General features: G+C 48.5%; 1 protein-coding gene across 1 annotated transcript; it reads right to left on the bottom strand.

Moving 5' to 3' along the window:
* Positions 1 to 1,851: 1,851 nt before the first annotated feature.
* Positions 1,852 to 7,736, bottom strand: LOC140263396 (olfactory receptor 14J1-like). The gene is made up of 4 exons (XM_072358272.1): positions 6,921 to 7,736; positions 6,396 to 6,399; positions 5,348 to 5,508; positions 1,852 to 1,938 (listed from the first exon to the last, which is right to left on the bottom strand). The coding sequence occupies exons 1-4, from the start codon at positions 7,734 to 7,736 to the stop codon at positions 1,852 to 1,854; spliced, it is 1,068 nt and encodes a 355-aa protein (XP_072214373.1).
* Between the last annotated feature and the right edge of the window lie 6,859 nt (positions 7,737 to 14,595).

Genomic DNA, 14,595 nt, shown 5'->3' with positions numbered 1-14,595 from the left:
GTGAAACTCTGAACTTCAGATCTCTCAGTTCCAGTGCCCACCTTTGCACACCCTCCCATAGTTTGATGTCCTTTATGTTCTGCGTTGCCCAGAATTGCACCCAGTGTTCCAGATGTGGCTGTAGCAATGCAGAGCAGAGAGGGGCGATCCTTTCCCTCACCCAGCTGGCAATACCTTGCTTGATGCACTCCAATGGACCACTGGCTCTCCTGGCTGCCTGGGCACACCACTGACTCACATTCAATTTGATGCTGACCATGACCTCCAATCTTTTCAGTCAGACTTCTCTCCAGTGTCCCATATCCAGTCAGTGTGTATGTCCAGGGTTGCTCCTACCCAGGTGCACAATCAGGCACTAGTTCTAGTTATACTTTATGCACTTGGTGCTTAGGACCAACTGGTACCCACTTCTCTGACTTGTCCACATCTCTCTGCAAGTCCTCTCCACCCTCACTGGAGGCAACAGCACCTCCAATCAGCAAATTTGCTCAGAACAACTCCAAGTCCTGCATGCAGGCCATCTGCAAAAACATGAAAGAGAAGTGGCCCTAAAATGGAGCCCTGGGGAACCCTGATAGTGACCATCTACCTGCCCGATGGATCCCATTGACTGTAATACTTTGGGCCTGACCTGTTGGCCAACTGCTCACCCACTACGTTCTGTTTCTGTCTAGCTGCATGCAGGACATTCTGTCTAGAAGGATGCGGTGAGAAATAGTATCAAAAGCTCTACTGAATTCCTCAAGGATTTCATCCATTTTCAACTGGATTACCTTGGTCAGCTAAATGGATAACCGTGTCATAAAAGGACCTGAAGTTAAACAGGACCGTCCCCTCAGGAACTTGTGTTGGCTGCGCCCAATGACAGAATTGTCTTTCAGCTGTTTTTCCATAACTCCCACCACCATTGCCTCCATCATTTTACCAGGCACTGGAGTGAGACTGACAGGTCCATAATTGCCCATGTCATCATTCTTGCTCTTCCTTACAAGGAGACAACATTTACCAGCTTCCTGTCAATGGGCATGACCCCAGACTTATTTAGTTGCAATTGAAATGAGAGCCCAGAGCAAATTAAGGTGTCTTCAGTGAAAGAACATACATGTGCCATAGCTTTGCAATGCCTTGAACTCCAGAGTATGCCACAGATGGAGCAGAGAGGAAGGCCTGCCTCTTCTGTTGTGACCTCCTCCATTTGGTAAGCAGAATAACACTACATGACACATGGGGACTGTGACTCTGCTCTGATCTGCTCGCAGGGGAAAGGTGACGGGAGTTGCTCTAATGTCAGTGCAGATAAAATCACTTCGTCTTTATCCCTTTTTTCCTCTGTAAACTATTCCACTATTTGTACCCTCATTTACACTTCCACACACCCTCAAGTACACTTCCATATGCCATCAACAATTACACTTTCTTATACCATCAAAACAGTCAAACAATGCTGTTCTTTAGATCCATATACAGCCTTACTACCATATAACTTTTCCATTAAGGGTCTGTATTATTCAGTTATAAACACCAGAAACAGCACAGATTGGCCCACCTCTCTCACATAGTTCCTTGCAAGCAGAACATAGTATTACATAAATTGGTTGACACTCATTAAAAAAGAAAAATAATAAAGATTTATTTATTTATTTATTTATAAAGTATGTTATGAATAGAAGGAAGACTAGGAAGACTGTGGGTCCCCTACTAAGTGAGAGGGGTGTTCTGGTAACAGGGGATGCTGAGACGCTGAAGATACTGAAGGCATTCTTTGCTTCTGTCTTCAGTGAAAAAGATCTCCCTCAGGAATCGCAGAGCCTGGGGCCTAGTGAGAGAGTCTGAGGAATGGAAGACTTGCCTTTAGTCAGGGATGAGGTTGTCCATGAGTGTCTTGGCAGCACTAAGGTCCATAAAGCCATGGAACCTGATGGGGTGCATCCGTGAGTGCTGAGGGAGATGGCAGATGTGATTGCTGAACCACGCTCTGTAATCTTTGGGAGGTCTTGGAGAATGGGGGAGGTGCCAGAGAACTGGAGGATAGCCAGTGTCACTCCGGTCTTCAAAAAAGTCAAGAAGGAAGATCTGGGTTATTACAGGCTAGGCCGCCTCACCTCGGTCCCTGGAAATGTGATGGAACAGCTTGTGCTGGAAGCCATCTCCAGACAGCTGGAAGAAAAGGAGGATATCAGGAGTAGTCAGCATGGGTCCACCAAGGGGATGTCATGCTCGACATAGAAGGCTGGTAGCCTTCTATGACATTTTCGCTGGCTTGGTGGATGGGGGGAGAGCGGTGGACATCATCTATCTTGATTTCAGCAAGGCTTTTGATACTGTCTACCATGACATCCTTATAACAAAGCTGAGGAAGTGTGGGATAGATGAGTGGACAGTGAGGTGGGTTGAGAACTGGCTGACTGGCAGAACACTGAGGGTCATCATTGAGTCCGGTTAGGGACCTGTAAGTAGTGGTGTTCCCCAGGGGTTGGTGCTGGGTCTAGTCTTGTTCAACATCTTTATCAGTGTACTTGACAAGGGGATAATGGCCACCCTCAGCAAGTTTGCTGATGATATGAAATTGGACGGATTGGCTGACATGCCTGTAGGCTGTGCTGCCATTCAGCATGAACTGGACAGGCAGGAAAGCTGGGCAGTAAGAAACCAGATGAGGTTTAACTAAAGCCAGCATAAAGTCTTGCGCCTAGGGAAGAATAATTGCATGCACCAGGACAGGCTGGGGGATGAGTAGCAGGAGAGAAGCTCAGCAGAGAGGGACCTGGGTATCCTGATGGACAACAGGTTGGCCATGAGCCAGCAGTGTGCCCTTGTGGCCAAAAAGTCCAATGGCATTCTGGGGTGCATGAAAAAGAGCATGGCCAGCAGGTTGAGGGAGGTGATCCTCCCCCTCTACTCTGCCCTGGTAAGGCCTCATCTGGAATACTGTGTCCAGTTCTGGGCTCTCCAGTACAAAAAGTCAGGGATCTCTTGGAAACAGTTCAGCAGAGTGCCACAAAGATGGTGAAGGGCCTGGAGCATCTTCCGTATGAAGAAAGGCTAAGTGAGCTGGGTCTGTTTAGCCTTGAGAAAAGAAGACTGAGAGGGGACCTGATCCAGGTCTAGAAATATCTGTGGTGTAGGGTCAAAGTGGAGAGACCAGGCTCTTTTCAGCAGTTTGTGGAGACAGGACATGGGGAAACTCGATCATGAGATGTTCTACACGAATATGTGCAAGAACTTCTTTATGGTAAGGTTGATGGAGCACTGGAAAAGGCTGCTCCAGGGTGTTGTGGAGTCTCCATCTCTGGAGATATTCAAGACCTGCCTGTAGGCCTTGTGTGAGCCTACCTGGTGTAGGGAACCTGCTGTGGCGGAGGGGGTTGAACTCCATGATCTCTGGAGGGCCCTTCCAACCCCAGTGATTCTGTGATTCTGTGTTTCTGTGAATAATGGGCACCTGAGACTGTAGAGTTATTTACCTGACCACATGGATGAGCTCAGCAGAAGAGACAGTTCTTGCTGTATTCCTCATCTATTGCAAATTCCAGAGCTTATGGCATTTCACAGCTGTGACTGACTTGCAGAAACAAACTCTATAATCCAGAGATTGGTTATAAAGCAGTGTCACAGGTTACCTAGATTTACCTGTGGCCATGATAGGGGGCAGCCGCCCCGTAGGGCCCCAGGCCCAAAAATAGAAAGGAAAAGGGGAATGGGAAAAGAGAACAGCAGCGGCAATCTAAGGAGGAAAACCTATTTTACTAAATATGATATCGGAATACAAGATAACACAATATAATACAATATGATTGAGGTAAATAAATCAAACAAAACAGAGAGAGAGAGTGCCCGAAATCCGAGAGGCCTACTGTAAACTCTAGGCGACACGGCTGGAACGCTTCTTACTCTCTGTGAGTCTGAGAGAGAGAGCTCCAGCCTGGGCGCGAAATTATATTTGTTCTCCTATCATGACTTATCTCTGGCCGTGAAGTCCTCTGGGATACGTAGATTTCTTCTGAGAGCTGAGTATTCGGGACATTGTTATTCCACGGAACTGGAGTATGAACCTTTTAATGACCCATACTGCACATGATGTTATGATGTGGAATATTGACAGCAACATTACAAAACCATGACAACAGGGGCAACTGACACTGATACTGATGCCTGCTGTGATTGACCAAGATCCACTTGGAGGTTTCCTGTTTTGGTTTGGGTCTCAGTTTGGAAACTCTCTCCACAGTAGTATTATATAGAGTTCAGTAAGCATAAGCTAAGGCCCAGAGTCGACATTCCTCCTCAGATCCTTCTGAGCTGCACCATCCCTTACTCAGATACTTGTTTCATTTCTCAGGGTCCCACGGCTGTTCAAAAGTAAAATCCCATGACACTGGGTGTCCACACACTTCTAAGCTCTCTCCTAAACCTCTCCATATTCTGCACCACTCAGCATTCTTCAGTTTTGGGGAAGGCTTCCCCCACAGAATGTAAATGACAGTTTCAAGGAATGCATTCAGAGAGACTGACAGCATGGTACCTAAGCTGGCACCCTAAGCATGCATAAGGAACTGGGATGAGCACCTGGAGACCAGTCCAAACACTGTATTGTCAGTTACATGAACTAGGATGGACAGGGACCAGGCAGGTATCTCCATCCATGCCCTTAATTGATTATAGGTATGTGCAACTCTGACGCAGAACATGAGGAGCCAGGGCAGAGAGCGGCTGGAATCCAGTCCGGAGTCTCACCCTGCTTCCTCTTCACACCAAGTCCTCCAGGGATGCTAAGCCCACACACACACCCCCCGCCAGGAACCCAAAATGCCCCAAATGGTGGTAACACAGAAAGAGGATATTAAATCCTTGAGTGCCACTCTTCTGCATGATGTTCTGTTGTGGAATACTGACAACAGAAATCCCAACACCACCACACAGAGGCACTGACAGATGTGAACCTGAAAGCACAGACCCCAGCCAGGAGCCCAGTGATGGCCCATCAGCTGTTGCAGGATGAAGTCACCACACAGTGTGATGAACAGCCGTGTGCTTCCTGCTGGACTGTGGGATTCTGAGAACATCCGACCTCGACAGCTCCAGAAATGTCTCACAAGAAGGAGGACAGACAGAGTCACTGCACGTCCTTTATTCTGTTAAGGTTCACAGAGAGCCTGGTTCATTATCTACAGTGCATCAGGGCTACACTATGTAGTTACAAGTTAAAGAGGAACTGTTTTGAGTAATGATGTTTTAGTGAAAAATATTACAGTATGAAAAAAAAAAAAAAAAAAAAAAAAAAAAAAAGAATAAGATTTACTACATTACAGTTACAAAAGTTGATCAAAACAAAACCAAGAGTTTGCACCAGTAAGAAGCTGCATTTCATGTCATGAATTCCAAAAGACGGGCAGTCGAATGTTTGTGAAACACATTTGGTAATCACTTTCCATACTGCATCCTTGACTTTCTGGTTCCTCATGCTGTAGATGAGGGGATTCACTGCTGGAGGCACCACTGAGTACAGAACTGCCACCATCAGATCCATGGGGCTTCAGGTAGGCATAAAAGAGAGTACTGAGAAACAGGGAGACCACAGCCAGGTGAGGGAGGCACGTGGAGAAGGCTTTGTGCCGTCCCTGCTCTGAAGTCATCCTCATCAAGGCAAGGAAGATCTGCACATAGGACACCACTACGAAAACAAAGCACCCAAAGACTAAACTGGCACTAAAAATGACAAGCACAACGTCCCTGAGGTAGGAGGCGGGGAGGTGCACTGTGCCAGGAGGTACAGCCCTGTGGCCGCTCCAACCCCTCCAATGAGCCCAGTGGCTGCTCCAACTTTGTCACAGGTCCTGTGGTGATTCCAGCTCTGGCAATGAGCTCTGCAATTGCTCCAACTCCTGCAACAACCCGACAGCCCTTTCAGCTCCTACAGTGAACCCTGAGGCTGTTAAGACCCCTGCAACAAGTCCTGGACTTGCAATAGATATGCATACGTGTCAGTATCTATGCATATCTGTTTGCAACTGCATCTGTTGCATACATTTGAAAATATAATAAGTATATTATATATGTATAAATACATTTGCTATAATTATTATCCATTTTCTCTTTATCTCAACCCATAAACTTTAAACCACAGCACTGCCCTGAGTCGCTTACAGATCTCCTTGGCACTCTTGAAACTGACCTGGTCACGCAGTGAAGAGCACCAAAAGATCTTGTGGCCTTCTCAGGGAGCAGCTCCTGAGGTATATTCCTTACACCAACTTTGGAAGAGGCCTCCAGTTCTCTGGTCCTGCTCTGAATGGGCCCTCTTGTTACAGCAGTGCCTGCAAGGAGACCAGCTCTGACACAGCTGTTTATACTGCCGGCTACTGACTGAAGTCCTGGAGTGCTGCTGTGGAAACAACAGGACTGTCATGAGACACACAAGACCTTCAGGCCTGCACAAATGAGAGGACTTGAGAGCATTGTGGTAGTGTAAATGGGGCAGGAATGAAAAGAGCACGTCGTGCTGCTGTCAGTGGCTGTACCTCCCCCAGAACCAGACAAGGCAGGAAGAGAGAAGAGCTAAGGAAAGTCTATATTGAAAGATTTTATTTACCTCTTAACCTATTCGGGGAATCTGATTCCATGTTTACATGAGCTCTTGGAGTGAGAAAACGGAAATTGGGTGGGAAAGAAGTGAAATAAATTTTTATTTATATGTTCAATGACATTTTTTGTGGGTTGCTATATCAAACACAATCAAACAGTCAAAGATGCATAAAACATAAAGAACCATCACTGGGAATCATGTGAGGAAGATGTGCAATTTATTGAAGCTGGAACAGTGCGTATTGCAACACCTTCATGAGAGCGTGCTTGATCTCCCTGTTCCTCATGCTGTAGATAATAGGGTTCAGTGTTGGAGGAACCACTGAGTACAGAAGTGCCATTGTCAGATCCAGGAGTGGGGAGGAAATGGATGGGGGCTTCAGGTTGGCAAAAAATGCAGTGCTGAGGAAGAGGGAGACCACAGCCAGGTGAGGGAGGCACGTGGAGAAGGCTTTGTGCCTTCCCTGCTCAGAGGGCATCCTCAGCACAGCAAGGAAGATCTGCACATAGGACACCACTATGAAAACAAAGCAGCCAAAGCCTAAACTGGCACCAAAAAAGAGAAGCACAACTTCCCTGAGGTAGGAGCCTGAGCAGGAGAGCTTGAGGATCTGGGGGATTTCACAGAAAAACTGGTTGACAACATTGCCTTGGCAGAGAGGCAGTGAAAACGTACTGGCAGTGTGCAGCAGGGAATAGAGAACCCCAGTGCCCCAGGCAGCTGCTGCCATGGTGGCACAAGCTCTGCTGTCCATCAAGGTCCCGTAGTGCAGGGGCTTGCAGATGGCAACGTAGCGGTCATAGGACATGATGGTGAGAAGGGAAAACTCTGCTGAGATGAAGAAGAGAAAGAAAAAAACCTGTGCAGCACATCCTGTGTAGGAGATGGCCCTGGTGTCCCAGAGGGCGTTGGCCATGGCTCTGGGGAGAGTGGTGGAGATGCAGCCCAGGTCGAGGAGGGCCAGGTTGAGCAGGAAGAAGTACATGGGGGTGTGCAGGCGGCGGTCGCAGGCTACGGCTGTGCTGATGAGGCCGTTGCCCAGGAGGGCAGCCAGGTAGATGCCCAGCAAGAGCCAGAAGTGCAGGAGCTGCAGCTGCCGCGTGTCTGCCAACGGCAGCAGGAGGAACTCGCTGATGGAGCTGCTGTTGGGCATCTGCTGTTCCTGGGCTTGGAGTCCTGTTCGAAGTGCAGAAGATAATGACAAGTCCAAATCAATCTCAGAGACAGTCCTGCTATACTATAAAAGTTCTCCTTTCCCTTTGGAAAATGTTCATTTAACTCCAGAATTTGAATTTACTTTTCATGAGATTCACCATATAGAAGGTTAGTGTGCTCTTCCTTTCTTCTCATTTCCTAATCACATTTCAGCCTCCTGGATATTTTCCTCTTTACTCCAGCTGCTCTTCGAGGCCCCAGCTCCAGCTTCTGTGCACTTCAAATTGTCTTAGACAAATCAGACAGTTTGCAGGACAAATCATCTATTAATGTCTGCAGAAAGCAATGATAAGTTAAAGTGACTTTATCCTTTTAGGAAGGAGAGACTGAAAGCACATTCTGTGTGACTGCTCAAAAAACAAAACAAAACAACAATACAAAACCAACAAAACACAAACAAACAAAAACAAAACAAAAAACAAACAAACAAACAAACAAAAAAAGATGGATTGAAGAAATATTTGGGAGTCTCAGAGCTTTGCTCTAAATTGACAGCCTTTTAGATTTCTGCCGCCCATCCTTCCTGCCTCCCCTCAGAAAAGGAAATGGAAAATCCCTGCCTTTACTATCCTCTTGCAAAGTACCCTCACATAAATCCTGCTGTGCAGTGGTGCTGTGATCCCCTGCCCCAGGCAGCAGCTGTGGCAGCACAAGCCCTGCCGGGGGGCTCCTTCCCCCCACACGTCTCCCCGCAGCGCCCTGGGCAGCTTCCTGGGCAGGCTGAGTGCTCAGCCTGGCAGGCGGCAGAGTCCCATAGCCGGCACACAGCCCCTGGGGCACAGCAGGGACCCTGCTCTGCAGGACAGCCCTGGGCACCCGCCTGCAGCCCCACATGCACAGCCTGTAGCTGTGCTGGGACACGCAGACCTCAGGGCTGTGCTCTGATGCTGCAGCATGGAAGCCCTCAGCGGGAGCAGAATGCATTTTCCACTCTAATGAAACATGCAGTGCCTGCAGCCAGATCTGCTATGGGATATCGCAGTTATAGTTAACCCTCTATGAATAGCATCTGTATAGCCTGAAGTGAGACTTACCATGTCGTGGTCTGTCAGCAATGCTCCTGCAGCGTGCTCTCAGCCTGCTCACTGCATACACATCCTGGAAGCTCTCTCCCCTTTCTCTCCTCTCCTTCTGTCACCTGCAGGCTGTGCTGTGCACGAGATCTGCTCCTGGGCACAGCTGTCTCTGCAGCACCATCCTCTTTTATGAGCTCCCTGTGTCCCAGTAGCCCAGCCCAGCTCAGCACACCAGAGGATTTGAGTTTATTTCCTCAGTGCTTCCTCTGGAGATTTCCCTGGGGCTCCAGAGCTGAATGTTCCTGATAGACAGCAGGGTCATCTCTGAAAAAGGCTCTTGGATGTCAGATAAACTGGACAGACTGATTCCAGAAGCATGGTTTGGAGTTGAGGAAACAACCTCTCTAACCTGGAGTTAGGTTTTAATGCAGGAATGCATGTATTTGGCACAGGATGCAAAGGGGATCAGTCCTTCCTTGCACACCAGCAAGCAGAAGTGTTACTTATTTTAATGTCAGGCTGATCCATATTCAGCAGATCTCCTGGAACTCATCTACATATTCATTATTTTCCAGGAACTCATTTACGTTCTGTCCCTCCCTCTGGCACATGCGCTGTTTGTAGCTGGGTTCTTCCTGCAGTGGTCGTGGGGATGAAATCAGGCATCTTCCTTGCAAACACTCAATGTCTTCCTCATTCTGTCCCTTTTACCCCATCATGTTTGATAGAAGTAGCCTGGTTCTGTCTGGCTTTTTCAATTTAGGGTGCAGGATGCTATTCCTTTAATGTAACTGCTCATCCTACCTGTTTATGGGCACATATACCTGTCCTCTACCTTTGAGGCTAACTCTTTTACTGTATCAGGTTGTCCTAACAGATTGCGTTTGCCTAGCAGAAGTGTAAATGCCTCACCTGGAAAGCTCTGCTCCTGGCCCTTAATAAAAAAGACACACAGACAAGGACAGGGACTCTCTGACTCCCCCTTTGCAGGGCTGTCATTCAGATGAGGCAATCAGTGCAGGTGTCTCATGTCCAGATGTAAAACCCTGGGGTTGAAAGCAGATTCACTTCCCCACAGACCCATGGGAGATGGTACTCCTCTTGACTCGAAGCAGATGTGCACAAGGAGTTGACAGTATGCATGAGCCCCTGGTCTTAATCCTTGGCCTTTCTTAAGATGGAATGACTTGCTCAAAAACTGTCATTCAATGGGCACAAGGTGCCTGTGGTGCTCATAGATGTATGCAGCAGGGCCTGCAGGCTGTGGTAGACAACATCTGAGAGAACCACCTCCTTCCTGAGCATCAGCTGGTGGCCAGACAAGGCATGGGAGCATTCTTGGGCATCCTGAATGACATCAGATGTTCGAGTAATGGGCACCTGAGAGTGCAGCGTTATTCAGAACTGATCGTTCTCTATTCTCCATCTATTGCAAATTCCAGAGCTTAAGGCATTCCACAGCTGTGACACACCTACATTTTCTCACAGTTGACATGTTTGTTTATTCTGGGCTCTCATTGGAATGGCAATTCCCTGGGGTCTCCAGCACACCCCCTGCCAGCTGGCAAATGCAGATGAGAACCTTCAGTAAAGCCATGCCCTGGTAGTGACAATGCTTGCTGGACAACTTTGAGACCCACAATGCGTCTCATAACTGTGCACCAACTTCTGAACAGCAGTACCATGGTGTAGATGCCAGCCCCAGCCAGCCTAAATCAAATCCTGCTTCTGGAATGGGATCACAGAATCAAAGAATCACAGAATCACATAATGACCCGGTTTGGAAGGCACCTCAAGGATCATGAAGATCCAACCCCCCTGCCTGGCAGGGCTACCAAACTTCCATACTTAACAGATCATGTTGCCCAGGGCCCCATCCAACCTGGCCTTGAACACCTCCAGAGACGGGGCATTCACAACCTCCCTGGGCACCCAGTGCCAGGATCTCACCACTCTCCTAGTAAAGAACTTCCCCCCAACATTCAACCTAAATCTTCCCTCTTTCAACTTAAAACCATTTCCCCTTGTCCTGCTATTTTCGGCCCTTTCAAAGAGCTTACTCCCCTCCTGATTATAGGATCCCTTCTTGTAATGAAAGGCTGCAATGAGGTCACCCCTCAGCCTTCTTTCCGCCAGGCTGAACAAGCACAGGTCCTTCAGCCCGTCTTCAAAGGGGAGGTGCTCCAGCCCCCTGATCATCTTTGTGACCCTCCTCTGGACCCTTTCCAAAATCTCCACGTCTTTCTTGTACTGAGGGCTCCACACCTGGACACAGTACTCCAGATGGGGCCTCACAAGAGCCGAGTAGAGAGGGACAATCACCTCCCTATCCCTGCTGACCACCCCTCTCCTGATGGAGCCCAGGATCCCATTTGCCTTCCGGGCTGCCAGAGCGCACTGCTGGCTCATGTTGAGTCTCTCATCCATCAGGACCCCCAGGTCCTTCTCTGCCGAGCTGCTCTCAAGGACCACTCCTCCCAGCCTGTACAGGTGCCTGGGGTTCTTCCGGCCCAAGTGCAAAACCTTGCACTTTGCTGTGTTGAACCTCATTAGGTTCACCTGAGCCCAGCTTTCCAGTCTGCTGAGGTCTCTCTGGATGGGCATCCCTTCCTTCCATCGTATCAACTGTGCCACTCAGCTTGGTGTCGTCAGCAAACTTGCTGAGGGTGCACTCAATTCCCTCATCAATGTCATCAACAAAGATGTTAAAGAGCACCGGTCCCAAGACAGACCCTGTGGGGACACCGCTCGTTACCGGCCTCCACCTGGACATAGAGCCATTGACCACCACCCTCTGTCTGCGGCCTTTCAACCCATTGCTCATCCATCGAGTTGTCCACCCATCAAATCCACTTCCCTCCAATTTGGAGATGAGGATGTGGTGGGGGACCATGTCAAAGGCCTTGCTCGTGTACAGGTAAATGACATCGGTCGCCTTCCTTTCGTCCACCATAGCTGTCACTCCATCACAGAAGGCCACAGGATTAGTTAAGCATGACCTTCCCCTGGTGAAGCTTTGCTGGCTGTCTCGGATCACATTCTCATTCTTTATGTGATTGAGCATGTTGTCCAGGAGGATCTGTTCCATGATCTTCCCAGGCACGGAGGTGAGACTCACCGGCCTGTAGTTCCCCGGGTCCTCCCTGCTCCCCTTCTTGTATATGGGAGTGACGTGACCCTTCCTCCAGTCATCCGGGACCTCACCTGACAGCCACGGCTTCTCAAATATGAAGGAGAGCGGCTCAGCAACCACCTCAGCCAGCTCCTTCAGGACCCTGGGATGCACGCCATCTGGCCCCATAGACTCGTACACATTCAGTCTAAGGAGGCAATCTCGGACTTGCTCTACCCTTACAGTGGGGAGGGATTCACCTCCTTGGTCCCCACATAGAGGTTTGGGGGTGCAAGGCTTAGAAACGTGAAAAAGACTAGAATCCTGGCCACCAGTGAAGACCGAGGTGAAGAACTCATTCAGCACCTCAGCTTTCTCTTCATCTGTTGAAGCCAGTTCTCCTTTTAAATTTATCAAAGTTGGTACGCCTATTTTGGCCCGTCTCTTCTGGCCAATGTACCTGTAGAAGGTTTTCTTATTGTTTTTCATGTCCCTCGCCAAGTTCAGTTCTGCCTGCGCCTTGGCTTCCCTGATCCAACGTCTGCAAGTCCGGACGGCATCCCTGTATTCTTCTGAGGTGACACAGCCTTGTTTCCAGAGCTTGTACACCCCTTTCTTCGCCCTCAGTTCTCTCAGCAGGTCCTTGCTGAGCCATGCCGGTTTCCTACCTTTCTTATTCAGTGGAACCCACTTTCTTATTCAGTGGAATGGAGACCTCTTGTGCTTCCAGGAGGGCATCCTTGAAGAGCAGCCAGCTCTCCTCAACATCTTTGTCTTTGAGGGCAGCACGCCAGGGGATCTTGGCCAGCAGTCCATTGAGTAGCTTGAAGTCTGCTCTTCTAAAGTTCAGTGTCCTGATCCTTCTCATTTCCAGGCCCACATCGCTTGAGATCACAAGTTGTCAAGTCCTTCACTGTGATTCCATCAATCCCTTCCTATCTCTGTCTAACTCATTTCTTGTACAGTTATTCCCTGTGAATGTCAAACCTCAATAGAAGCAGCTTGGACATGACATGCAGTAGATCAGTGTGTTTTACCGTTCATTCAATTGCATCACCTTTCCTACTGTTTGTTGGCAAAAAAAAAAATAAAAAATAAAAATAAAAAGAATTCTTTCCTTGCCCGTTTGCAGCTGATTCTCTGAGAAAAGCCAGTTGGAGTTGCTGCAAAGGAGACTTAACACTGAGCAGGTGGCTGCAGAGGAGAAGAGTGATGTGAGGAAAAGTGATGCAAGTCCCATGGGGCCAGTGTGAGTAGAAATGGGGTGGGGTGGTTGAGAAGAACATTTGTCGACACAGAATAGAACGCACTGGGGACATCCTGGATTGATACCAATTGCACAGTGCTGCTTTAAAACTTGTTTATACCCAGCTCTAAATAAATAGACAGTAAATGTCTGCTGGATTCTTCCTCTTTAAGATCTCTCCGGGTACCCCACCATTTTGCTGCACAAGTTCTGAAAACTTGAAGAAAATAACAGGAAGGCACAAGGCACAGGTGGCTCTTCAGGTTATAATGAGCCCCAGGGTGCATTTGATGCTGAGTCCATCAACCTCCAGTGCAGAGAGAAGTTTGCACAGAGTGTTCAACAAGACAAAGTCAGAAGTAACAGTGAACTTTCTTGGAGTATTAATGGGCCCACTGAGGAACATTAACAAGCAAGCTTCCCAAGGGACTAGTTAGAGAAGATAATTGGAAGATATGACTACAGGCAATGAAAGGCACTGGCATGGTGGCCTAGATGCTAAGAAACCCCTCCATTGTCTTATGAAGCAGACAGGCCAAGCCCTGATCCCCAGACCCTTGGTAGAGAGAACCTCATGCTGACTAAGGATCCTTCCTGGGGCAGTGGGTTGGAGGTCAGTATGATGTTAAATGAAAGATATGGGACAGAAGATCCCAGGCCCTGCATGGGCTGCAGGGACACTGTGAAGTCCATGTCCCATGTGTGCCCTGTGTCTAATCACAGGATGTGGGATGTGAGAAGGGCCCAGTCTGAACAAGCAGTCAATCCCAATGAAACTCTGAACTTCAGCTCTCTCAGTTCCAGTGCCTTCCTTTGCACACCCTCCCATGGTTTAACGTCCTTTATGCTCTTCGGTGCCCAGAAGTGCACCCAGTGCTCCAGGTGAGGCTGCAGCAGTGCAGAGCAGACAGGGACAATCCTTTCCCTCACTGACCTGGATGCTTGATGCACTCCAATGGACTGCTGGCTCTCCTGGCTGCCTGGGCACACTGCTGACTCATGTTCAATTTGATGCTGACCATGACCCCCAATCCTTTGAAGTTAAACAGGACCGTCCCCTCAGGAACTTGTGTTGGCTGCGACCAATGACAGAATTGTCCTTCAGCTGTTTTTCCATAACTCCCACCACCATTGCCTCCATAATTTCACCAGGCACTGGAGTAAGACTGACAGGTCCATAATTGCCCATGTCATCTTTCTTGCTCTTCCTTACAAGGAGACAACATTTGCCAGCTTCCTGTCAATGGGCATGACCCCAGAGTTATTTAGTTGCAAGTGAAATGAGAGCCCAGAGCAAATTAAGGTGTCATCAGTGAAAGAACGTAGATGTGCCATAGCTTTGCAATGCCTTGAACTCCAGAGTATGCCACAGATGGAGCAGAGAGGAAGGCCTGCCTCTTCTGTTGTGACCTCCTCCATCTGG

Source organism: Excalfactoria chinensis, chromosome 30 (genome assembly GCF_039878825.1).
Source record: "Excalfactoria chinensis isolate bCotChi1 chromosome 30, bCotChi1.hap2, whole genome shotgun sequence".
Taxonomy (NCBI): domain Eukaryota; kingdom Metazoa; phylum Chordata; class Aves; order Galliformes; family Phasianidae; genus Excalfactoria; species Excalfactoria chinensis.
The sequence above is the reverse complement of the archived record's forward strand: the minus strand, read 5'-3'. Positions and strand labels throughout refer to the sequence as shown.